The following is a 27,289-nucleotide window of genomic DNA, read 5'->3' on the forward strand; positions in this document are numbered from 1 at the left end:
CTCAATTGATCCTTGAATCCAAACACCATGACCAGTGGCCAATTAAGAAATCACCCTTTGGTAAACAAATCTCCTTAACACATTCCACATGTTCACAACAACAGGTGCAGCAAGTGAAGATAAGACTTTTTTATCATTCTTTTCTTTGATCTTCTCACAGTCTTCCCCAGGACAATGTCTGGGAAAGTTGTCTGTTGCTCTCTGTGGCCAGAAAGCTGCTGCCACAGTACTCTGAGGATGGAGTGAAGTCAGTGGTGGTGAGGGGGCCTCACTGCTACTTAGGGTTAAACCATGACCTGAATACACTAACAAAACATGCACTAGTGCAAACAAAATCAGTAAGCCAAGGGAGTGATTAGTTGAAAAGGGTACTGCAGTGCCACACAGTGACAGAATAAAATTATGCAGTATTCTGAAGTTCAGAATTTGAAGTCCAGGTCCTTAAAAATATGTAACAATAGGCTAAAGAAAATTAAACTATAGGAAGTACTAAGAAATTAGTAATTATGTTTATAGTGGTAATATGTAGCAAATACCATGTTTCAGGAACACAGAAAGAAGTTACAGTCAATCTACATCAATTAAGCAGGGGAAGGACGGAGATTTTAACACAGCTACTACTGAGTAGCACTCTGATTAAAAAAACTATTGAAAGAATTAACATATTCCCTCTCAAAAGTAATGCAGGAAAAAGACCCTTGAAAATAAAATCAAGCCCTTGTACTACATGACATTTTGCAATACTTTAAAATTTTTCATCATTTATCTGATTTTCAGAAAACTCATGTCAGAGTATAAGTGAAATTAAAGTTTGAAATTTGTCATTACAAAAAGGCTTAAAATTATCTCTAATTGAAAAATTTAAGGCTACTGTTCTCAAAAAACTGAAATATTTTGTGCTATATATTTATTGTTTATTTTCTAAATGTTGGAAGGTTTTTTAATATATCCCATCCATAGGAGTGTTCATGGCAGAATTTGAGCAACCTGGTCAAGTGAAGTTTCCCTGCTCATGGCACAGGGGTTGGAACTAGATGATCTTAAAGGTCCCTTCCAACCTAAACCATTCTTTGATTCTATGATATTTATTTAATTCCTTACATTCTCTCCTTTAGTCTACCATTAACCTACCAGAAAATACACATCCCCTATTATCTGACCATGTGTTTTTCTATTTTCTACTATCAAGGTTATTTTTTATTGATCATATAGGCTTGAGTATGCACATGTAATTACTTTACATGCTGAATTTTTTTACTGCCTACATTTATTTTAGAGTTGCAAAAGACATTTTCTTCATATTAAGTATGCTGTTGCAGCATTTAACAACTTGGTGTTTAGTCAACTTTAACATACATTCAGCAATACACAATTAAATATTAAATAAGCAAACCAAAATAGTAAACCCACTATTATTTAATCGCTACATTCTAAGGCAGTAAGGAGAAATAGAAGACAGACAGCATATTCAAATCTCCCACACCTATCAACTCACACGTTTTATGGGTCTTGGATGAAACACATAAGCCTGTTCTCTTTCATTAGCTACCTCATATTTTTGGCAGGAATGCATGTACGTTTACCGTGAAACATGGTTTGTTCTTTTCTCACTAGCTCAGAAGAAACAGCTCAACAATCCAAAACACTTCATTTAAACCACCAAAATAATTATCATATGGTTTTTAAATTGTGGGGTAGATTTATTAGACAGAATTCCTACATCCTTTTTAGTGTCCCATAAGCTAGCAACTTCTTAGTAAAGAGTTTGGTTTATCATATGTGGTATTAAAGATATATGCAGAAAATGAGTCAGTGTTTTCATAAATCATTATAGCAGCCCTGAAGCTATATTAAGAAAGCTTCTTTCATATAAATTCATTCAGAATACACATTCTAGAACATCTATGAACTCAGGAAGTCGAAATAAAGATATAAAATACCTACTGAAAATAGTAATCAATTTTTTCTGTTCTTGTTTAGAATATACTATCTGAAGCAATCACATAGAGCTGTAAAACTTCCTATTATCAAGGACCAAATTAAAAACATTAGTCATAGGCTTTTGATAATTGCAATTTTTGCATTACTTGACTAATTTTATCAGACTCTGCAAAACGTTTTATAACTAACTTCTTCCTATGCTAGATTTTCTATAAGAAACTGTAAAATAAATTCTTGAACTAGATACTGATAGGAATGCCATGATTTGTTTTTCATCAGATAAATGAAAAAAGCACAAAAACACAAAAAAGGGTTACTGTTCCCTGAAGATCCATTGATACACTGTGGATATTGAAAAATATTATTTATGGTATTACCTTGCACTATTGACATTTCATTTTCATTAGCACTTCATCATTAGAATGACCTTATTTCAAACCGTGACTTTCCCAAAATTATGCTTCGGATGCTTTTATTCTTACTCAAAATAGATGTTTGTTCATAAAGACTGTGGGTGAGAATCTTTCTGGTTTATTAAACTTTTAATAATGCAAAGCATTCCAAAACATAGTAAAAAGTAATAGTGATTAAATGCTACTTTAGTAAACAGAAACTTACTCCATTACAAATACACCTTATACAACTATAGAGTCATTCCCAAAATTTAATGATAAAGACATTCTCTCCATTACTGTTCCACAGTATTTTTCCAGAATATTAGGACCATTTAAAAAGCTAAGTACTTGTACAGATTAAAGTAAAGCAGGTATCTCCTGTAATATTTTTTTTGGTAACTGAATTTAGATACACTAGATAATACACCACCCACATATATATTCTAACAGACTGTAATTTGATATAGCAAGTTGAAAAACCAACTATACTTTTATGAGGCGCTTTTTTTTTTTTTTTTAAGTAATCCTTCCCATTTCCTAAATCTTCAGGCACTATTTTTTCTAACAAATACAGCCACCATTAAAATTTATTTCTTTAAATGTACCTTGGTAGTGGGCACTAAATCCACGGTATCGGTGATTGCTGTCTGTTACAAAATGTAGTCTGAGCCAGTTTTTGTTGCTTATAACTGGAGGAGGTATATTCATTCCAGAGAGACTGAAATAAAACAAATAAATAAAAAAAATAATAAAGAATTTCAATATTATCAGGAAAAGTTTTATATTCAAACTAGCATTCATTGAAATGCCCTCTGTGGAAATTTTTATTTATTGGTTAGTAGCATATTAAGAAGCATGAACAGACAAAATTGTACAGTATGCCCAACCAAGTGATGGGATACAAATCAGTGCTAAGCCAGAAACTACACAACCATGTTATTGGTCAGACACAGCACTGTAAAAATGGAAGTACATGGCACTCAGGCTAGAAAGAATTTTTGTCAACACAGGTCAGATAATGGGCTAGGCAGAACACTGCTCTGAGCACCAGGAAAAGGTTTGTACCTTGTGACTTTCACCTTCAAGACATGGAAGGACAGAGCTTAGTTTATGCAAACCACCATCTAAAATGATAAAATAGAAATGTATTTTTCAAGAGTAAGTAATTTTCTATTTTCAGGGTATAAAGATAAAAGAAATATTCCATCACTTGTGTGGATTTGAAAATTAATTATTAGATGTACAAGAAGAGTAGGGAATTCTAGTGGATTAACCCCAGCTAGCAGTCAGGCACCACAAAGCTGCTCACTCCTTCCTTTCCCTGCCCCAAACAATTGTAAGGGGAGAGAAAAGGAAGAGCAAAAGCAAGAGAGACACTTCCAAAGACAGTTTAGTAAGTGAAGAGTTGAGAAAAAAAGGAAGTGATACAGAAGCAATCATTCACCATATTCCGCAAATAGATCAATCAAAATGGTCTGCAATGATTAGCAGCTGTCTCTCAGCACCTGTAATTTTTTATTGCCGACCATGAATGGTATGAAATATCCTTTCAGTAAATTCCCTTCCCAGTATCCTACCTATGCCTGGTCTAGGGGGAAAGAAAGCCTTGATACTGTGCAAGCACAGCTCAGATGTAGCCAGTACATTGTTGTGCTATCAAGTCTTGTTTAGCCACAAATCCAAACTATAGTACCTTATGGGCTTCTATAAAAAAAATTAACTATGAGCCATTAGACCCAGAATACAAAATTATCTGGATTTTTTATTGTTTTGTGTTTCTGTTTGTCTTGTCAAACAAATTGGTTTTCTGTTTTGGTTTTATTTGTTTGGAGCATAATGATATTGCTCCAATTATAGTATCCTTCATCTTGACTGGCTTATTAAGAAAGTCTGAATTTAGGTTCTTTTTTGTTTGAGGATTTTAGTGCTTTTTTGGTTTGTCGTTTTATGGGGTTTTTTTATGTGTTGGGATTTTTTGTTATTTTATTTTTAAATGAGATGTCATATTATAAAGAAGGTCAATAAAGTTCAGATAGAAAATTCTTACATCAAGCCAATAATTCAATATTATACTTCTCACTAAAACCAGAAAGATAAGTCACATCTTCAGAATGTCAACATATTTGCCTATGTTCTTCCATTTAGTTATAAACAGAACTCTTCCTGTAGTTAAAATAAAATACTAGCCAATAAGTATGTCATTTTATGTTCAGACATAATGGATTCCTGTTTTATTTTGAGAAAAACTCTATTCATAATAAACCAATTCTGAAGTGATTTTTTTGAGTGAAATAAAAGCCAAAACCTTGCTTAATAAGTTTGTATAGGTACTATTCTGTGAGGAAGACTTTTGAAATTATGACAATTTAGAGGTAGTGTTCATCTTTTTCCACCCACTTCATCTCAAAACAAAACATGATTATGAAAACTTCCCAAATTTCTGAAGCTGCACTAGCACCCTTGTTCCCTCAGGCACTGATATAAATGACAAAAGGCTTGACTGACACCACGGCCTATTAAAACTCCTTCACATACTTGCAAAATAATGTTTTTATACTGTGGAAACATATTAGCTCACACAATTCATTTCAGTTGAATGACACATTGACTTCAAATTCTAAATCCAAGAAATACAGATGATGAAGTTAAAAAAATTAAAAAAAAACCAACCAAACAAAAAAAAAAAAATAGTGCTATTAGACTGCAAAAGGATGTGGTGAATGCACATTGCTCTGTACCAATTAAAGTCATATACACTGGCATATATATAAAGCCTAAGAGGCAGAAGCCTACAGCTTTCAATTAGAAAACATCAAATATTTCTGCATTTTCCTTGTGAATTTTAGAATGAAACACATTTTCTAACAGTCATAAAGTGGCTTTAGTTGCTACAAATTTCTTGCTACAGATGTAAGAAGTACACCATAATTTGCGGCTTGCTTTTAGGAAGGTAGAAGTTGGGTATCCTTTTCAGTACAGCTATTTCTCTCTACAATATTATTACCTAATAATGCAAGAGGAAATAGTTCTTTTATTTAAATTCTCACTCTATAAATAATTTTTAGGCAAGAGATAGAGGCAACAACCTTTCACTGCTTGCATATTTTAGAATAAATCTATTACTGGAAGAGATCTTACTAAACGATTGAAATAAAATAAGGCTGTAAAACACATTTCCTAACATGTATTTTAACTCATATATATTCTGCCTATAAGAAGGTTTCTCTCCAACTATGTGAAAAATAAATTGCAAGTTTATTGTCCAAGCCGTGAGAAAATATTACCCTAGACATTTAAATCTGTTCACAGTAAAAGACTAATTTTTTCTTTCTAAAATAGCTAAAACTCTAGCTTACCTATGAAATCAGGTATATCAGGATAATTAATATATCTATCCTTACATCTATGCTGACTTCTAATTAAATTCACAGTTCCTACAATCTGATTTTTGCAGTTCACGGGTTCTATGGGATTCTTCCCAGAAAGTTGATTTGCAAACTAACAAAATTGATTCTCTTGATATAAGTGTCCCTTTACTCATCTCGATTTATCTTCTCAGAAAATTATAAAGCTGTTCACCATTACAATAATACATTAGTAGCCCAACCTACTTCTGTGTCTGTTACTAATCCAAGCATAGTTGTGCTGCATCATCTACAATATTTTCCTAAAGTTCAAAGTAAACCACCATGTCTTATGTTCTTTTATAATTCAAAAGATGTAGCTCCTTCTCAAGCTGCACAGAATCCTGCATAGTAAATTTCAGTCAACAGAGATTAGGCTGCCCTTCTGCAGATGTCTTTCATGAACTCTTAGAAATGTTCATGAAGAATCTTGGCTGTGAACCAGAGATTTAAAGTATCTTACCCCTCTGTGCAGTCAACAGCATTGACTACTGCAAAATGTATTAAAAAAAGGAAGTGCTTTCTGAAACAATGCACCTTTGTTGCTAAACAAGGGATTAATAGAAGAGTAAGACTGCATGTAGATATGTCAGGGAAGTTCCTATCTATGCACTTAATTTGTGTGTAAACCACAGTTTACAGAAGAAATAAGGGAGTAACATTTTTGAGAGTTAAAATTTCATTCTTGCACTTCATTACAACTATATGCCTCTACTCTCTTCTTTTATACACTATTTAGGTAGTAATTTTAAAAAATCATCTGTTTTAGGGTAATTCTGATCCAGTGAAGTCAATTAGTATTTTATTTGCCCTCAGAATTCTAACACATAATTTTTGCCTTATGTTGCAAAATGGAATTCAAGGTTGGTGAGTTTTCTTTTTTTAATAGCATAGTGCATATCCTCTATTTCTTCTAGAAAAGGAACAGTATACATTTACTTTAACATTTGAAATGTACACTGTCATATAGCTATAATCTTGAAAAGTAATTTAAACATTCCCTTCTTGCTCATGTACCAGACTTTGGCTTTAATTTCTAAAAGTCATCTAAAACGACATTTCTTACAAACATATTGTCACTGATTGTTGCAATTGCCAATACACTGATTATTATGAGCAATGCAGTCCTTAATTTAGTCATTCAATATGTCCAAAAATATTCCAAAGAGAAAAAAGTTTTGCTTTTCTTTAAAAAATACACAGCAATTTTTCCCCAAAACTTCTTAATGAAGCATATAGTTTCTACATTTCCTCATATGCCAGATTCACAGAAATGGAATTAATTTTAAAAAAGAAATTGGGGTTGATACTACACCTATAAGCAGTGCTGAAACCCTTTCTAATTCTAACAAAGCTTTAGGTTAACAAAGACTTACATCTAAGCATGACTAAGTGCATACATAGATCTCATTACACATATATATGCATTACAAAATCCTAAGTGCTTGTTTTGATACAAACTGCAGCTGTGTGCATTCTTTCTTACTGGTATTATTTGCATGTTGAAATAAAACTACTGTATATAAAGCTTTGATTAAAAAAGGGCAAATTATCACATATTTTGATAAGGCCTATGCATGTTCATATGATTAAGTGCTATCGGGGTGTCCAAGACTGAAGACCAAGAAGTTTCCTATTACCATCCAAGTAGGAGCTGCCTCTGGGCAGTTTTCCTTATCTCCTGTTAATAGGCCCATCAGTGTCTTGCCACATGACTCAGAGATAACACTCTCAGGAGCCAGTTCTGTTTAACAGGTGATTAAGGACACACCTCGTGACTCAGAATAACATCAGCCCATTGTGAGATGCTCCGCCCAGGGGGAGGAGATTCCCGCCTGGATAAATCCTGGAATTTCTAGACAGAGAGGCAGTCTTTCCGCAGGTTTCTGGGAAGACACAACAACAACATCTGCCATCCCAAGAGGACTGCAGCCACTCCAATTTGGACTGCTACCAGCACGCTGGCCAGAGGGGTGTCAAGTTGTACTCTGACTTTGTCAGTGGTCTTCCTTTTGTATCATTGCATGTATTTTTGGTTTTTTCCCTTTTCCCAATAAATTGTATTTCTGCATTGGAGTCTCTCATTTGTTTTGCTTTCAAACCAGAACACGGGGTTTAATACTTACACAGAAAAATACACTAAAGGAGAGAGTATCCACCTGTCCCTTGAAAGGAGAGGAAAGATACTCAAAAGAACAGTACCTTATCAATGACATGTCTGGTTTGGTTAAATTATGCTTAAATTAGGCAGTACTTGTATTAAACATAAATTTGAAGTAGCAACATCTTACAGCTTATTGCATCTCCTGTATTTGTACACAACATATACTCATTGCCAAAGACTTCTGGGACCCTTTCTTTTGTTCTTCATGACTGCCTTGACTCCATAAAACAACACTTCACATAGTGAGATAAACATCTTTTGCAAAGGATCCAACCAACAATGCAGAGTTAAGGGCACAAGATTAAAACTCAGGTTTCTCATTTAATAAATGCATATCTGCTTAAAACAAGCAGTTTCACACTAAAGAAGCAAAGCTGATGTCAACTCAATATTTAATATATTACTCTATCTGAAAGATCCTGAAAGATTTAATGATTAAGTTAACATATCTCTCCTATTGTGCCAAATCAGTTTGTATGATGTTTGTATTGAAGTTCAGACACTAACCTAACTTAACTCTTTGGTCAAGTACTACAAGAGTAAGTATTTTGTAGGACTAGGCATATAATTTTTTTTTTTTTTTTTATGTTTCCAATTTCACTGATGAGTTTAATGGGTCTTAATGGCATTCATTATAGATGTGAGTGTCTGTTGGATGACAGCTTTGGTTACTGGCCTTTTTTTTTCCCTGGAAATGTTATATCCAAATTACATTTAATCATTTCAGAGCAAGGACATTTCTCTGACCTATATTGTCTAAAAGCAAAGAAAGATCCACCAACTTCTTATGTTTCTTACAAAATCTATTGCTGTCTAAACTGATAACTCAGGATTTAAATTTTTTTTCAAGATATCACATGCCAATAAATGCTAATAGGCATTTTCAGTTATCTTTGTATAATAACAAAGGTCAACAAAATGGATAATTGCCTGTAAATTTTGCTTCTGTGAAGAATTTCCAACATAAAGTAAGTATTTTAAGAGCTGTGGTTTCCCTAGAATTTTAATTGTAGCTTACAGTTATGCAGTACTAACATAATATTAGTATATCTGTATTTCAGAAAAAGACTAAATGAGACATCTCTGTGACAGAAGCTAGAGAATTTTAATGTAAGTTGAATTCTTCATTTAATTGTATGTGTGAAACTCAAACTGCTGATGGGTTGCATCAGGGCTGCTCTTGTGTCAGTACACTCATTAATTCCCTGTATGATTAAGGAATTGTCCATCTTGTGAGATAGACTGGCTTCAGAAAAGAGACTAATTTGAAAGGCAATTACACTATCAAAATAAGCAGATGAGACTTCAAATGATGAAAACAAAAATAACACAGGAAAAGATTAACTTGGAAATGAAACAAGCATATACATAAAGAAAACAAAAGAAGAAGAGGATTAAGTTATTCTTCTGCATTGCCATAGTCCAATATCCAGTCATACCAAATGACAGAACACATAATTCCAATGAGAAATTAAGCAGTCATAATTCAGTCTTTAAAGAGTAAAGTAAAAGTATCTTCCTAAAACAAGCTCCTTCTAAATGGTAAATATTCATTAAAAAAAGTAAAGGAAAAATGCCCAAAAGAAGAGAGCCTAAAATCTACCACTCTACTAGAAGTTTGAGGGCAATATTGTAACCCAAGTTTTAAGTGGTTACGAAGTTAGTTAAAGACCTAATTCTTATGGGCAGTCCCTGTAATATTTATAGCAGGACTGAGCATTTTATGTATCTGAGAATGAGGACACTCACAAGTTTGATATTATATTAATTGCTGTTTCTATATCTCAGAACTGCAGCCAAATGAATGACAAAAAGCAGGTTTTTATTTTTAGAACAGTAAATTTCCACTCTTCAAATTGCCACTCTTTAGATTCATGAGCTATTTAGAACTAAACTAAGAGTTTAGGTTGAAACCTCACTGCAATCACTTATTTCTGACTTATAAAACAAAAAAATGAATACTTAAATAAGTGAGTATTTGGGAGGAGAAGGAAAAAAAAGTTCTACATTATTTAACCTTGAAAAAAATACTTGTTCTGTAAAGTACTTTAATAATCTATTGATTAATTTTGGAGTTATTCATCTAGATGGATAAAAATAATTCACCCTTTGACTCTTTTTGTCAAGTACATTATGGTGTCTGAAAGACTGAAAAAGACGTCTTTGTTTTAAAAATGTCAGTGTTGAAATATATGGAAGCTTTGTCTTGCCTTTACAATGCTGGAAAAAGTTTAATTTTAGAATAGAGTTACTGTCATATAAAGAAGCTTCATGGGAAGCCTGTGTATGATCATTAATGACTTAATAAAGGTCCAAGTGATGATTAATGAAAATTTATAGTACTGTGGATATTAAATGTTAAAAAGCGTCAAGATCAAGAAATACTTTTTAAATTCAGAAGCTGATTGCATCCTATAAAGCCAGATGTTCCTATATCAAAGTTTTCCAACTAATCTCTTGACAGAATAATAAAGTATGAGGAAAGGAGCTTTCTAAACACACAACTGTTAGCTCATGATACATGTAATCTTGTCTTTGTGACATAAGAAATTAACACTGATGGACAGTGGTGTGTCCTGATTGACTGCAGGCCTAGTAAAAGCTGCTGATTTTCATATCGATGTCAGGGTCTTAGAAGGAGCAACTTTTCATAAATGTGATGCAAATACCTGATGTACAAAGTGACCCTGCACTCACAAGTCAATTTCCCTGAGCAGATCATAGAAACAATATAAATACATATTAACTTCACCTGGGCTGTACATGGTGGTTAACACATGGGTGTTTCTACCACACAAACTGTGACAAGTTGCACACGCAGCTCATTGATGTAATTGGTGAGACCAAGCTCAGGGCAGTCAATAATGAGCAGAGGCAGACGAGCGTGGGTGCACCACTGAGAAGACACAGGCCCACCTGGTGCAGGATGTGCAGTTCAGGCCTCCCACAAAGGCACTGATCCTGCTGGCCCAGAAGCTATGATAAGGTGGACAACAAGAACTGTCCCAGGATGGTTTTTTCCTGCACATGATAAATCAAACTGCCTCCTTCAAGAATCTCAAATCTGAGGGCCTTGGCTGGAGAGTAAAGGACCCTGGAGAGGTACAAAGATGAATGCGATTATCTGAGCATTTTCCATGGAATCCTGCACATTTCTTCCCCCTACTTTCATAGCTACTCTAAATAAAACTAAATTGAATACAACTTGTATGTGACCAATACTTCTTTAGGTAACAGTCAAACTAACTGAGGCTATTGCCTGTGAGAGGCTTAGATGATTTACATCTCTTAAAATGTTGCCACACTCAATTTCTGAACTGGCTGTTTTATTTTCAATTCTATATAAGAAATTGTTGTACTTACAAGTACTGCCTGAATAGGAGAAGGAAGCTTGTTCTTGAGTCTCTGGTAAGTGTCAATAAATGAATTAAACTAAATACTCAAAAATATTACAGTTGCCCTACAATTTGATGTTCTGCAATAGTATTTGTTACACACAAAATCTTGTTGGGATAGAAAAGAAGAGGCCCATGTCAAAATTATTATTAGTCCAATTAATGCTTTAACAGACTAACAGTCTAAATATTGAAAAGTCTCATTAATACTATTAGCATTATCACTATTAATACTATCAACTTATTTATTTAAAGAAAATTTCCTGACATCTATTTCTTTCCTCAGGTGTTATGTCCAAATTTTAAGTGTCCCTCTGTATCCTGAGATCAGCATTCATTCTTTCCTAAATAGAAGGGGAAAAATTTTATTGTGAGTCATTCTGCCCCTCTAGTGCACTCCCCCACCTGGAATACTGCATGCAGCTCTGGAGTGCCCACCACAAGGAGGACATAAATCTTATGGAGTGCAGAGGAAGTCCATGAAAATGCTTAGAGGGATGAGGAATGGCTGAGAAAATTGGTATTTCTCAATCTGGAGAAGGAATGGCTCCCGGGTGACATGACTGTGGCCTTTCTGTGCCTGAGGGAAACCTACAAGAAAGCTTGAAAGGAATTTTGACAACGTCATGTAGTGATAGGATAAGGAAAGTGGCATTAAGCTAAAAGAGAGTGGGTTAAGATAAGATATTAGGAAGAAATTTTTTACTGTAAGGATGGTGAGGCATCAGACTATGTTACCAGAAGCTGTGTATTCCCAGTCCCTGGGAGTCCTCACAGCCAGGCTGGATGGGGCTGCAAATAACCTTGTCTAGTGAATGGTGTCCCTGCCCACTGCAGAGAGGTTGGAACTAGATCATTGTTAGGATCCTTTCAACCCACACCACTCTATAATTCTATGACCAGTGTATCCTGACATCATCATGATACCACTCTCCTTCCTCAGTTTTGAGTCATCCTTGGGCTAGCTGATGCTTCCTGAACAGAATCTTTGTTTTTTCTCATTGGTTCCCAGCCTTCTTATGATCCAATTATCATAGAGGCCCAACATGTCTTGCACAGCAGCTGCCTAGGGTTGTCAAACCTTTGGTATAATGAGTCATATAGTCACTTGAACAGTAGACAAAGAAAAGATAAAAACAGCTCAGGTCAAGACACTTTAGAAGCGTCCTAAGAGAATTCACCTGTCAGATCAATATATGGCCATACAAGGCTTGTAGCCACTTCCCAGTAATAAGGCAAAAGTTGTATTTGCTGACTTTTCAGTTGCTATAAATATGGCCAGATGCACACTAAAGAATTTGGAGGCACTAGAAATACAAAGCAAAGAGTACTTATTCATAAAGCTATTTCTCATTTAGCTTCTTCCCATAGTCCTTAGTATTTCATGTGACAAAAGTAGTTAAAATGAACACCTCATATAGGTATGCAGTGGTCAAGCTGGTAAAAGACCAGAAAATTGTATTTTCTGTAGTGCATGAAGGGAAATTGGCATGCAGATCTGGATGGAGATAAAGTTTAAAATATAAGTCAAATTACTCCCACTCTGCAGCAAAATTAAGAACCCCATGGGTCTTATAAGAAAAAGAACTTCTAGACTCTGAGTTTTCCTGAGTATCTGCCACTCTAATTGCTCATATTTAGATATGCAAAATGCAAATGTATCTTAAAAGAGTTGTTCCTTAACATTAGAATAAAAATTTGAAATGCTGTCATTTAAGTCTGAGTCAGTGATATTATTTCATCTTTTAAGGGTGATAATAAGACAGTCCTGAAATGCCTTTAAAGAACAACTCATCAATACAAAGTAAGAGGATAAACATTAAACATTTCAATTCAAACTACAGGTGATCTTTTTCTGAGACTTCACTTCCTCCTTTCTTCCTCCTGTTTCTTCCCTTTGAAAATGTATGAAGGTAGATAACAAAATCTGCCAGGAAAGGTTCATTTTACTGCATAGTTTAAATATATTTGTAGTCGAGGAATGCATGCTTATTATTCACAGAACCATTCACCTTATCTTTCACCTTCTATGGAAGGTGGATTAATACTTTGTTCAGCTATATATTATTGAAGAACTTTCTTCTATATATCCAACACACTGTCTCCTAATTCTACTGGATTTATCACATTAGACATTTAATTTTTTTAATTTATTACATTTATCTGTTGTGACTTTCCCCCCTTCTTCAATATATCTAAAAGATAAGAAATTTCTTAATAATTTTATGCAACTTTCATTTCAAAGTGTTGGACAAATACCAAGAAACATTCTTTACATAATGAGGATGATGATAATAATAATAATTTATAAATTTCCACCACAAAAATCTAAGAAAAAATCAGAAACTGCCTGGGCTGTAAAGGTACCCTCTTGACCTTGGTTAGGTCTGCCTGGGGATTGTGTTAATTCTCTGCCTCAGACCCTGGAACCCCATTCTAGCTCAGCCTAAGACTGCTTGAGTTCTGTCTTTGGTTATCTCTGTTTGACTGGGCTCCTGGAGGAATTCTGGACCTGGTTTATCACTTACCACATTGGAGGCTGTTACTTGACTTTAAGTCCCTGTGTTCAGCCTCTGGAGGACTGCATATCATACGTGAGTGAACAGGAAATGTGGACTGTGTAGAGTCCCTCTTGGCTCACAGTTATCCTTGCCTTGCTCCTGTTGCTTCTACATAGAAATAGATTTCAAATCTCCCAATTAAACTGGTCTAATCATTAAAACTTCTTTCTGTGACAATTTATGTCCTTTAAAGGGCACTATGAATTTACTGTTATTCTGTGTACTTGATCATACCTCTCTTTACTGTATTTGTAACCTTCATATTCAAAAGTTGTCTGACTGTATCTAGGGAAATATTTCTCTGTTTTTTCTGTATGGAGAATTTTTAAGATGTTATGATAAAATTAAATGTAGATATCATAATCATACACCTCCAACATTTTTACTTCATAGACATATAAGCAAAATTCCTTTAAAATGAAGGACCAAAGCTTTGAAATTATCTGAGTAATAAGGGGCATGATAGTTTACTTTTAGCCCTATTAGATAATAATTAAAAAGGAAGAAGAGGATTGGGCATGTAGTATCAGCATGCATGCAGAACACCTAATTTTGACAGAAATTACTTCTACACTTTACAAGATTTTAGACCCTAATTCCTAGTTTGATGGTTCCTAATAAAAGAACCTGCAAAGTGAACCATTAAGAACACATTATCTGATTCTATTTATATGAATAGGTGAGATTTAGTAATCTAAATTCCCTTCAGGGATCTTGTCAAAGGAGGTTTTCATAACAGAAACTGTGCAACTTGTAGGATTGTATTGAGTTTGAATGACAAGGTTTTGGTAGAAGGAGTGACTTCTGTGAGAAGTGCTAGGAGCTTACCCTATGTCCACCAGAACATGCCAGTTGGCTGCCAAATAGATCCACTGAGGGCCAAGGATGAGCCCACCAGCAACAGTGGTAACACCTCTAGGATTGTAGGAGGATGGATTGTGAGAGAATAGAGACAGTGCTGATGGCAATCTCGTCCCTGAGGAGTTGCAGCTGTACTAATTATCAAAAAGTAGGAACCGCCTTGCCTTTAACAGGTCACAGCTGTGTCCAATCAGGATGGTCTAATAAGGATGGGTGTTATAAAAGAGTGGGTTAGCTAGTTGAGGAGTAGCTGGAGTCAGACGGCTGTGCTGTGGAGGTGGTTGTGCTAGGGACTGGAAGAAGTCAGCCAGCCATGCAGAGGAAAGAGAAAAGGAGTCAGTGTTGTGAGCAGCTGCCCATGAGAACTTGCAAAGAGAAGGTATGAAAGTTTTACAGTAAGATGATAAACTAATGGTGACAGTCAGTTCCCATCCACTGTCAATTGGTGCCAAGCACTGATGCCAGCAACTGGTGGCCTATATGGGGATGGATCTTGACAAAGATGATATATTTAGAAGAGGGAAAAACTGCTGCACAATTGCAGCTGGAAGAGAGGATTGAGAATATGTGAGCAAAACAGCTCTGCTGACACCAAGGCACTGAAGAAGGAGAGAGAGCTGGTGCCCTGGGTGTTGGAGAAGTTTCCCTGCAGCTTGTGTGAAGACAATGGGGAGGCAAGCTGTCCTCACAAAAGTAGTGCTAAAAACACTGATGATCTTTCTCTAACCTGACAAAGACATGAAAATACCAGCAGGTTTTGTTTCACTGAGGAGCCAATTTTTCTTGTTTTCATTTTCCTTGTAATGGAGCTACAAGCTCTTGCCATCATTGTCTTTTATATCCTTTAGTAATGTAATTCAGCAACTGTGATAGCCTTTCTTACTGTGTTCTCAAAGCTTCTCAGTATTTTATGCTTTTATTCATTAGTCATGTGGTTCTTTTCTCACCTTTTGCAAAATTTCTTTCTGCTCTGTATACCTTTATGACTGCACCAGGAGCTTTAAAGGTCTTTTACTATGATCTATATCTTTCTTTTGAAAGAGGCTAGCCTGTTATTATGTACCTGGTATATGGACTTCCACTTACTGCCAGATCTCCTGTGGGTTATGTTAACCCTTCTTTTTTGAAGTGGTTTTGGTAAGTTTTTTAATGCCTGATGTCCTTCTCCCTAGTATTGGTGTCTTTTTACCCATAAACAGTAATAAAATTTTGTTCAAACTGCCTTAATCCCTCATATTTTTAGACAATTTTTTTTCCATAGAAAAGAAACATCTTAGTATGCCTATATAATGCCATCTTTCTGTTTTTTCAACCAGTTTCCAGATGAATTAAATCCTCCTTTTCACCAAATAGTCTTTTACATGTAGCTATTTTTTTGGTTTTTTAGAATACAAAGAATGCCTTGCTCTTCTACATCAACATTCAATGTTGGCAGCACTAGTCTTTTCCTTTTTTAATTCAGATATATATTAAAATATAATATCAAAGGATACATAATTTTTATTTTCTTAGAGCAATGTAGGCAAATATATATACCTGATATTTTATACAGTACCTTCCTTTTTATCTATTTGGTTTAGCACCAAAAACAACAATTATTTATCTGGCTGAATACTGTTCTCCCCTTACACTAAATTCTGATTTCTGCCAGGTTTAGTTGCAAACTTCAGGTCACAGTGTTTGTCCCTAGATTTTATTCATGGAAAAAAAAAAATATATTCTCTTGAATGATCCAGTTGGTTGTATAAAATGGTTTTCAATCTGAGCACCACAACAGATACTCCTGCTATGAATTCTGAGCCACTAAAGTTTAAATCTATGTCCCATGTTTCCAGATGAACCCAGAAGAAAATCAGAGACCAAAAATACAAGAAAAGTAATCTGGACTCCACTGTGTAAACTGAACCAGGCTACTGAAACCACCAGGTTCATTTCCTTGCCCTTTTCATGTATTGGTAGCAACCTTTGCACAAACTAGGATGAAAAGTTCATATTACATAGATCAAACTTTTATTTAAATCAAATTGCATCATTTTTAAACAGCAAAACATGCTTGAAATTACATGTTTAACAATTTAAGCTTTATTTCTATGGAATCTTTATAGAACAGAATAATAAAATGTGCTGCTCTACTTCACAGTTTTGGGGTTCAAAATCGCCAAAACCATGAAATGGCAACATTTCTGTAACACTCCAATTTATGTCTTTATATGCCTGATGCACCCATTACAGTCATAAAAATAATTTCCAGCATATCTAGCAAAGCTGTGTCTTCATAGTTAGTGATATTTCAGTATAAATGTAACTTTCAGCTACCTAGTTTAAATTCATTAACAGTTGATAGAAGGTCTTGGTAGTCAATTCATTGTAAAACAAAGCTAAATGAAAAAAAATACTCTAAGGACTGTTAGCCTTTGCTTCTGTCATAATCATCTCTGATTTCTCTCCCACAGGAGCTGAACTCTGCTTTAAATTGCATTCAACACTGAAGCAATTCCTTAATCCTACCTATTACAGAATTCACCTTTTAAATTAACTCCCTGGAAAATACATACTCAAAATTAACCAAAACACAAGCAAGCAAAGATGCATGCATTTTGGGATTGAATCTCATCTTCTATAAATTACAAAGGATTGGAAAGTTTAGTTAAAAAGTTAGAAGCCTCAGTTCAGGTTTGTTTTGATTCTTTTTCTTGGAAGGCATAGTGTCAGTTACTAAACAGAAAATAAGCCTTATGCAAACAGTCCTTCACCTTATCTTTAACTTCCCTTAGGACATCCAGGACAGCACATTGTTGCTTAGAAAATAGAGATGACGTTTTTAAGTTTGTCCTCTGACATAAAAAATAATGGGGAAAAGAATTTCTGCAGAAGTGCTATATATCCACATGAAAGATATCAAAACCTATGTTATATGGTTCAGGAAGAAAAAGTATGTACTATATAGCAGGTAATTTTTCTGTAGGTTCAAAGACACTAGTCTGGATACCGAAAAGGCTGATGGAGAGATGTGAAGCTGCCAACAACTTACTTATGGACTCATACAGAAATATCCAAAGAGTCTACTTAGCAAAGAAAGAAGAATGGAGTTCACTTGATCAAGATATATCTTCATTAATAAGCTTTATAGTAGAGGATAAAAAAGTAGTTGACTATGAAAAAGCCTCACAAGAAAACCAAATAAAGCTGTCATTTGAAGTATACTTTACATGTTATCATTTATTATGATTAAACATTCGATAATATCAGGTGAAATCACTTAATCAGAGAATTGTCAAGGCTGGAAGACCTTTAAAATCATCAAGTCCAACCATTAACCCGGAACTACCACTCTAATTCTTAAACCACTAAATTATATCATGTGGTGCCAGATCAAACATGTCTTAGGCCATGACCACCCTAAGAGTGAAATTTTGCATGACCTACTGTATGCAAAAGAAATAAACATACAGTAAATGTACATGACTGGTTTATTTTAATTTTTTACTGACTGTTAGTCAATAAAAATGGCCAGAAAGATGTGGATTGTTTCTAGTCACCTACATATTGGATGACAAGTAATTATAAAAAATTGTTCTGACAGTAGTTTGACCTTGTTGATCCTTTATATAATGGAATTGCATTAACAGATTCAAAGAATGCTTAACTGTTTGTTTCAGACACTGGTTAATTTTACAACTGAATTTGCATCCTCCATCTCCTAATGTGATATTCACAGGCAAAACAGATGGACAATCACAAAAAGAATTATCCGTTTGTGAAGTTATGATTAGCCTGTAGGGTTTATATAAATAATGTTTTATTTTGTCAGAATTTATTAATGAATGCAAAGAATATTCAAAATGTTATACTTTTAGCTATTTTAACCTGAGACATTAAACATGGAATTATGAATGCATGTAGTTTTACTCAATGTACAAAACGTACTAAAATTTTTAATTCAGAATCTAGAAATTAAAGTGATTTGGGATTATCTCTTTAGAGATCACTGCTCTCATACAACATGCCACTTACTTTGCCGAATAAAGTGAACATGGCAAAGACTCAGAACATATGAAAAGAAAATGTGAAGTTTTAATTATTCTGGAATGAAACAATTATGCATTTTGCAGTTTAGTTCTTCTTTGGGGTTTGGGTTGGTTGTGATGTTTTTTCCCTGCCCTGTTTTGAGATTTATGCTATCCTAATACACTTTCCCCCACCATACAGCTCATGCAGCATAAAACTTACGAGTTCAGTCAGCGATGTTTCAGTCAAGAAGACAAGAGCACTTTCTCCCTTACTACTCCAGCAATTGCCATCCTGCGACTATAGTGAATGACCACATCAAAACAAGTGCAATATTCTGCTGGAGTAAGCACACTGAAAGTGCTCCCTGTTAAATCATCGAGCCATCTTCCTACCTCCATTTTATTCCCTAAACATGTTGTAAGAGACTTCCAATTTTCTTTGCTACTTTTCTTTTTGTTACACTTTTTAAGTATTCACTAGAAAAATCCCTCAGGTCTAGACTATTATTTACCTGGTTGCTACAAAGCAGAGTTACAAATAAGCCACACTGGAAGCACTCTGTGTGTTTCATCAAAGGAGGAATAAAGTGACCCATGGAAGCACAAAAGCAGTAGTCTTTGTCTAAGAGGGATGTGGGAAAACCAGAGTACTGTTCTTGCATATAAAGATTTGCGAGAACTGTTTTACAATTTGTTTCTAAATGTTGATAAAACTTAGTGAAATAATATAATCCTATCTCTATTGAGAAGAATATACATAAAAACCCATCCAATGTATAACTGCTCATTTGATAACTGCTGAATATCTGACTCCAGATGAGAATAACTTCATGCATATTAAAAAGTACTATCAGAATAATGAAAACATGTGGCTTCAGAGAAGGCTTATGAATGTTTCCTTTTGCAGTGCTCCTGAACATAGAAAGTGTAAGAAATTAGGACCAGCTTCAGAAAAGTTTACTTAAAAGAAGTGCTTTTAACCACCTTTTGCAACAGCAACAACCAAATGCTGTCTTCCTGACATTGTGTACATTATTCGAAATAAAATATTTCATACAATCACAAGAATGCATTAAATTAAGGATACAGTATAAAATATATAAAGAAAATACAATAACTCTGTGAAGTTTCTGCATCTACTGTAAAAGGTGAAAAAAAAATAGTAGATCTTTGCATGGGAACTGTTATTCAACATACAAGTACCTGAGAAGACAACAGATCAGGCTTTATTTTGACAATAAAGTTGTTCTATTCCTTGAAGAAACAGTATTCCCCTCACTATGTGCCCCACTGTTGTCTTCAACTTTTGTGTTTCCTGCTCACTAACACAGGGGAAAAATAGCTTGGTTTTAACTTGTATCACTTCCTGGCGCTGTTCCTTTGTGACTGGGTAAATGTCTGAGCCACCACAAGGTAGGGGATGAGTCAGAAATAGAAGTGGGGATATGTTGTTTTTCAAAAGCGGCATCATAGTGGCCATGTAAATAGTTCATTTGTACCACAGTGGTCCAAGAGGATTCTGTGCCTGCACCTGACTCCTTGTCTGATGCAACTACATGCTGCAATTTAACACATAGTTTCCTCACTGATACTTGGCTCCCTTATGTAGTTATAATACACATGTGCCAGATAAGCTTTAGCATTTAGTATTCTAGAGGAAGACAGGAGAAATCACGTCTCCGGTCATCTACATATCCCTGTAAGATGAATGGGACAATTTGAGACTGACGAAGGAAGATCTTCAACCCATGAGCTAGGATTGGCCATATCAGCTAACCTGCTCAGGAGAAAGGTCATACCACTGCCTATCCATAAGGAAGAAAGAGGACACAGAATATGTTTGGACCTCAAACAGATAATTGGTAATTGTGTGGTCCCTTCGGCCCCTGTTGGGGGGAAACCTCTTTAGGTTTTCAATAGCCAAGTTGTTCACCTCCAGAGGAATTTCCTTGCTTCTGGCTCTGCCTCAAGGGACTCCTGGCGTGATTTTTTCTTAGTTGAGTTACACTAACACTGGGGCAGAGTTGTGCGGCCCCTTGGGGCCCCTGAGGCTCCCCTGATGGGGGAAAACCTCTTTTTAACAGTTCTGTGCCAGGATTGAGAGATGCATGGGACTTTTTTCAGTCTTCAAGTGGCTGGTTTTTTAATCTTATCAGAAGTTTGGCACACCATCTGCAGCAGACTTAGTGCTCAAGAAAGTACAGCAAAAATGGTCACAAGATGTACAGTTTCAAAGTCTCTTAAAGCTGTTTTGGCCAATTAACTCTTAAAATGTACTTTATTTCTACCTTTATGCCAATAACTAATCCTTTGTCTGTCCACATAACCTCTGCACTGCGGCTTCCCAAAACCAATCACCCTGTGCCACCAACACTGCAGAAAATAGAGTAGATGAAGAAGAAGAAGCTCAGACAACACCCAAGATCCTCCATCTTTTCTCCCTATCTGCCTCTCTGCTAAAACCCCAAATTTCTCACCCTGTGACAAACTACATTATTGTTTATTATCTATTTTACACACTTGTAGACTCCAATTCATTCCAAAGTCTTGGAAGACCTCTTCATAGGCAAAGATTAAAGACAATGCTTCCCTGCGAGTCAGGACCCCTCAGGAGAGGCAGTGAAATATTTCCTGTGCCCTGGATTCCAACAGGTAATGCTAAATTCTTGTGTATTGATTCTGATGGAAAACAATGATTTCTAAATTAGGAAAAAATGGAAAAGCTTTTCCTCCCATGAGGACAATCAGAGAATTAAGAAGGTTGTCCACATAGATTGTTCAGACTCCATGTTTGAATAAAGGCCTGAGAAACCTTGCCTCATCTAAAAGCTGAGTCTGCTTTCAGCAGTAGATCGGACGAGTCAGCTCCTGACTTCCCTTCCATGTGGAACTATCCTGCTTATAAGGTTTTGTCATTTTGTTTTGTGTTTCCTTACAACCCAGTTATGTGGACACATACATAACCTATTGAATTCCAGGATTAAACTCTGGATTTACACCTTTGGTTGATTTCTATTTCCATGGATATGACAATTTCTAGAAATCATATTCTCCTTTTACTAAGCACTAAATCAAAATGCCACAAAGTAACTTTTATAAGAAGCATAGACTTCAAGGTCTCTACCCTTAAGTGACAGATTTTCATCATGTAACTCATGTTTATGTGTGTCTATTCTGCCTGCAAAGTTTGAGGCATGTTTGTCTGCACTTTGAATCAAAACCTGAGAAAATGCAGAAAACGCCAACAAAACAGGGTACTCACTATGGAAGGGACTTCTATTTCTTCAGAAACACACAAGAACAAATAGTACAAAATAACATAAGCAAAGCCTCTGCCTCTACTGTTAAATATACGATTTGATATCTTGTTCCTCTCTTACATTCAAATCTTTCTCAGTTTCAGTAAGAATTTGAGAGTAGCAGATGTAAAGCCAGTTTCAAAGTCCTTTTCAGATGATGATTGCCAGATAGAATCACACAACAGAACAATGAAAAACATGTCATTAACCTCCACAGTCACTGTAACAAATTCCCTTCCTAAACACTCATTGTGCCTGAACCCTACACATTACAGAATTCATTGTGCTTTTTGGAGGGTTCCAAAAGACCTCATGAAAATACCACAGGTGAAATGCTGAATCACCAAGCAAAAAATTAAATCACAGAAGCAAACAGTAAAGGACAGAAATACCTGGTTTCTATGGAAAACTTTTGTTTCCAAGAAAGCAAAGAACTTCATTTTTGTTCTCAGTCCTTCAGAAAAAGATAAAAATGATAACACACAATGGACAGATTATCAAAGGCTCAAACCAGATAATATTTTTAGCATTGGTCTTCCTCCTATTCCTGGTTTTCTGCTTTTCCTGTTCCACAGTTAAGATCTGTTACCTTCTGTTCCATTTTAGAAGAAGAAAAGGATAAATCCACCCCAAAACTTGGCTAATTTTTGCAGTGATATTTTTCTTGGTTTTTTATGGTTTTTGGCTTTTTGGTGGTTTTTTTGTGTGTGGGTGGGTTTGTTTTTTTCTTTTTTTTGTTGTTGTTGTTTTTGTTTTGTTTTGTTTTTGCAATTAAATCCAGTAAAAATTAATTCTACCCACTATCAGTAAACAAATACTCTGATAATTACAGGAGGTTTTTATTACTCTGATAACTACAGGAGGTTTTTATTACTGCACTTTGTTTGCTCTATTAATAGAATAAAATTTTGTACCATAACATTCTTCTGCAATAATTTTTCCTATGATAAGCAGGATCAATTTTGCTACCATTATTTAAATTTAAATTCAACCATTATCAGATTACAAACTTTTTCATCTGGGGCTTTTAGCATAATTATTAAAATCATATTATTCATAAACCTTACCTTCCTGAGTGCTTCCTCTGAGCATTAAACACAGATTTAAAAATTTTGTATTAGTGAGAAAACAGTAATAATTATCTACCAATGAAGGTCAACATGCTTTATTACTGAAAAAGAGACTGTTATACTTGCCACTCTCTAAGTTGAAGTGATTTTTCAAGAAAATAAATGCTAGGCCTGAGGTAGAATTTCTTTTCCTCGTATTTTAATCTCTTCTTATGAGAACCTCTGCTTCTTGTCTTGTCTGTTTTGCTTTTTTCCTTCAACATATTATTACTTTCCTTGACACTTGTACTATTGAGGTATGATTTTCATCCTTGTGCTGCCATATTCATGTAAGGCAGAGGTTTTCCTCTGTAGCCTTTGATATGAGCATTATTTAATCAAGTACATTGACTGAAAATAAATCTAACCTGTTTGGGCACAAAAATATCTGATTGAGAATCTGTTTTATTCATGCATGTGTCTGTTGAAGATTAATTGTCATGACAGTACACTTAATTTTTAAATGCCCCCTAAAGGCTAATTTTCATTGTAACCAAACTGGCAATAAAAGTGACTACGTACTTATCTAACATGGATAACTGCATTTTCCACACAAAAAAAACCCCAATCCCAGATAATACCCTTTTCCATAGCAGATATTATCTGCCTGATCACCCTCACTTTCATTACGACTAGTTAGTATATTTTTAACTGATATTACTTACAGGTTCTGTTTATAATTCTGTTCTTTCATAGCACTAGTAAAATGGGATTTAGAATCAGGAAATGCTTATTACAACCAAGTCCTCCAAATATGGAGGAAGCACAGCTGTCAACATGTGCATTTTTTTTTGCTTGGCCTGGTTTTCTGTAGATAAAAACGAACATTTCACTAGATCTTATTTACTTTCAGTTTTTTTGTTTTATTGAAAAAATGGGAAAAATAATTTCCTTAAACAAATAACTTTCCTTCGGTTTCACTTCCAAAATTTAAGAAATGCCATAATTCCACTCAAACTGGCAAGTGTTAGAATAAGCAACATGACAACAAGAGCCCTGAAGGGCATCTTTTTACTTAGCACAACTTTTTACTGCTATTTAAATGAAAATGGCCTATCAAGATTTTCTTGAGAGAAAAGACAGCCACATCTGAAATATTATAACAACTGACTACAAAACTAGAGAAAGTTAGCACTTCATAAAGAATTCCAAGTCTTGTCTTATGGATAGCACCAGCCTATCTACTTGTTGCCTAATCTGGCTCTTTATTTCAGTTAAGAATAAAAAGCAGAGATATTATTTTACACAGCAGATGTGCAGAAGAAAAGTTTGAGGGTTTTTTTAAAATTAGTAGGTGTAATAGTCATATAAAACGCCAAATTTTCTAAGACATTATTTTATAGTACTTATTATCCATATCAACCAGTAAGCTTTTAGTAATTTTGAAAATTAGAAAAGTTTTTTTTTTCCAGAATGAAAGATAAAAACCCTGGGTTTAGTTTTAGATTAGCTGTAGTCTAAGAGCATATATAGTATTACCATTCTAAATCTAATTAACAAATTGCTGTTAATTAAGCTTTCCAAAGCTGTTTTTCCCAACATATGGGGGGATACTTTTCCGTAATTTAAGACATCAGTCTATTTAAGGAATACAATTGACAAGATAAAAAAAGAATATGCTCTCAGTCTGTTTCTCTACATGAGAACATGAGCAATTATTAAAGTAACATTGTAAATTTTTATGTTTTGTGAACACATAATGGGAATTTCCATATATAAAGTAATCTTTTTGTATCATTTGAATACAGCCTTGTATTTATAGAACAAAAACTGGAATCATTGTTTGAAGCTCATAAATTAATAAATAAAACACATTCAAGAAAAATCTAATGCACATTTAGTTATTCAAGTGATTTATAATGTCTGTATGTCGTTGGTGTTATCTCACTAATTACTATAAATTATTATTTAAAATTTATTTTAACTGACAGCTAGTTCAAAAGATTTCAGTTTACAAGCTTGAAAAACTCAATGGCAATTAAGTAGTATTCTAATACAGGTAATTAACTATGTAGGTGGCAGTATAAATTAACTCAAATTAGAAAACACTATTTGCTAAATCTTAGACTTTTATTACACTCTGAAGCAGTAAGAATATGTTACTTATATAAAATGCAGCACTTACAGAAATCTAGTCTGATGATTTTAAATATCTAATTTTAGATCTTTCCTTATTCTAAAATCAAAACCATTTTATTTGGTCTCTGTTAGATTTGGAGGGGGTTTATACTGATATGAAGAAAACAAGACTCAACTGACCTTAATGTATTTAGCCAACCACTTGTATCACACATTGTTCACATGCCTCTGTCATATAGAACCTCCAGAAAGCTTTATGAGCCAGTTAAGAGATCAAAATTTTACTGGAGATCATAACTGTGATTTATGGGTTTGTATACAACTCCTTTTCTTTTAATCAACAGCATATTTAAACCAATAAAACAAACAAAAGGATTTGTCATAATGACATGTTTCTTGACTAGTGTGATCCTGTGTTACCATAAAACTACCAGACTAGAAAGCCACAGAATGTATATTTAATGTATAAAATGTATAATATTTATTCTTCCTATTAAACTGAATCTGATCTTGAAAGAGGTTATTTACTATTTTATTTCTTATGCTTGTGTTACAACATCTACATAACACATCTACACTAAGATTAAGAATTGCAGAAGTCAGACTAGCAAAAATACTGTTACTACTAGTAAGTCAACAAATAAAAAAGCAATCATAAATTCTCATTAAAGGTGCTATATCTGGAGTAAAACCAGAGCCAAAAAGTGCTGCAACTATTCAGCTAAGGGTGTTTTATCTCACGGATCGGGATGGATATTTCTAGGTAAGCGTATCACCAACCATACTCACATTTAGAAACCATTATTTAGAAACTATGTATACAGTTCTCTGTACAGAAACTTGTCCAGAACAGCCCATGACCAACAGGCATGGCCAATGCTAATTCCCCCTAGCTCTGTGCTGAAAGCCTCCATTCTATGCACTTTCTGAAATTATGAATCTGTCTGAAGGCTTCACCAATCATTACCAGTACAACAGTCCAATCCATTCCATTTCTAAATATATATATTTTTAATATAATAATTGTTAAATGGTTAGCCACATAGACAATGAGGCAAATGAGTCTACAGTGCCCATCATCTTGATGCTACATCTTTGGAATATATTTAAAAATAATTTTACAGCTGCAATTGGAATATCAACACTTATGCCATGGTCACAATTATTACTGGGAAGGTTTTTTTTTTAGCATGACTATATATTCACAAAAGGAAAAGTAACAAAAAGTTGTATTTTCACATTTCATCATCTTTTTTATCACATTAAAATTATAATATTTGACTTACCCTATTGTAGGTGGTTCAGAACCCTCTATTTCCAAATAATCATATTTTTCTTCCATTTGGAAATCTGTAAATATGAGTGAGATAGTATCACCAGGCTCTGCCACAATTGTCCATGTGCAATCTGCATTATTATGATATTCATTAGGAAAGTTGGGGCTTGTGATGATTCCACTCGATCCTCTCATAGTTCCTCCACAAGCATCCTCAGCTGTAAAAAAAAAAAGAAAAAAATTAAAAAGAAATTAAAATTACCCCTTAAAAATGTATGCTTTTTTGCTGAGAACAGAAATTCAGTAGTGTTCAGGTGAACGATTGCTAAAAAGTTTTTAAAATATTTGACTTGGAATGATGCTCCAAAATTAAGGTGTTATAAAAGTAATTGCTCCAAGTTACCAGTTACTTAAGGATGATTATACTTGTGCTAGCACATATTTTTATAATCTACTATTTATTAATAATTATAAATCTTGATTAGCATAGTTTCAGTCAATTTACAATAGCAAGCAAAAATGTCCCTATTTCTTCTTTTTCTTTAACCAAAATGTTTTCATGAATGAAGTAGAGTTTAATTCCTATAATAAACAATCTGACATGTGAATTTCAGCAGTCACATTATACTGAGAAAAGAAGCACGAGAATCTTACCTATTATATAATAACTGTATTGCCATATTTTGAGTCACTAGGTTTATTATTGAGAAATCATTTTCTCATTTTCAAACAGCTGATCAGTTTTCAAGCCAGAGCCATTCACAGGTGATTTCTTAATGTCAGATGCAAGATGCT

The 27,289-nt window shown here is 34.5% G+C and overlaps 1 protein-coding gene across 4 annotated transcripts in view; it reads right to left on the bottom strand.

Moving 5' to 3' along the window:
* CSMD3 (CUB and Sushi multiple domains 3) overlaps window positions 1–27,289 on the bottom strand; it is a 574,229-nt gene that overhangs the window by 361,388 nt on the left and 185,552 nt on the right. For all 4 annotated transcript variants that reach the window (XM_032747038.3, XM_032747036.3, XM_032747040.3 and 1 more), the window contains exons 5-6: window positions 26,505–26,712; window positions 2,942–3,054 (exon numbers count right to left, since the gene is read on the bottom strand). In XM_032747038.3, the coding sequence (XP_032602929.2) occupies window positions 2,942–3,054; window positions 26,505–26,712 (321 nt within the window). The remainder of the gene's footprint in view (window positions 1–2,941; window positions 3,055–26,504; window positions 26,713–27,289) is intronic.

Source organism: Taeniopygia guttata, chromosome 2 (genome assembly GCF_048771995.1).
Source record: "Taeniopygia guttata chromosome 2, bTaeGut7.mat, whole genome shotgun sequence".
Taxonomy (NCBI): Eukaryota; Metazoa; Chordata; class Aves; order Passeriformes; family Estrildidae; genus Taeniopygia; species Taeniopygia guttata.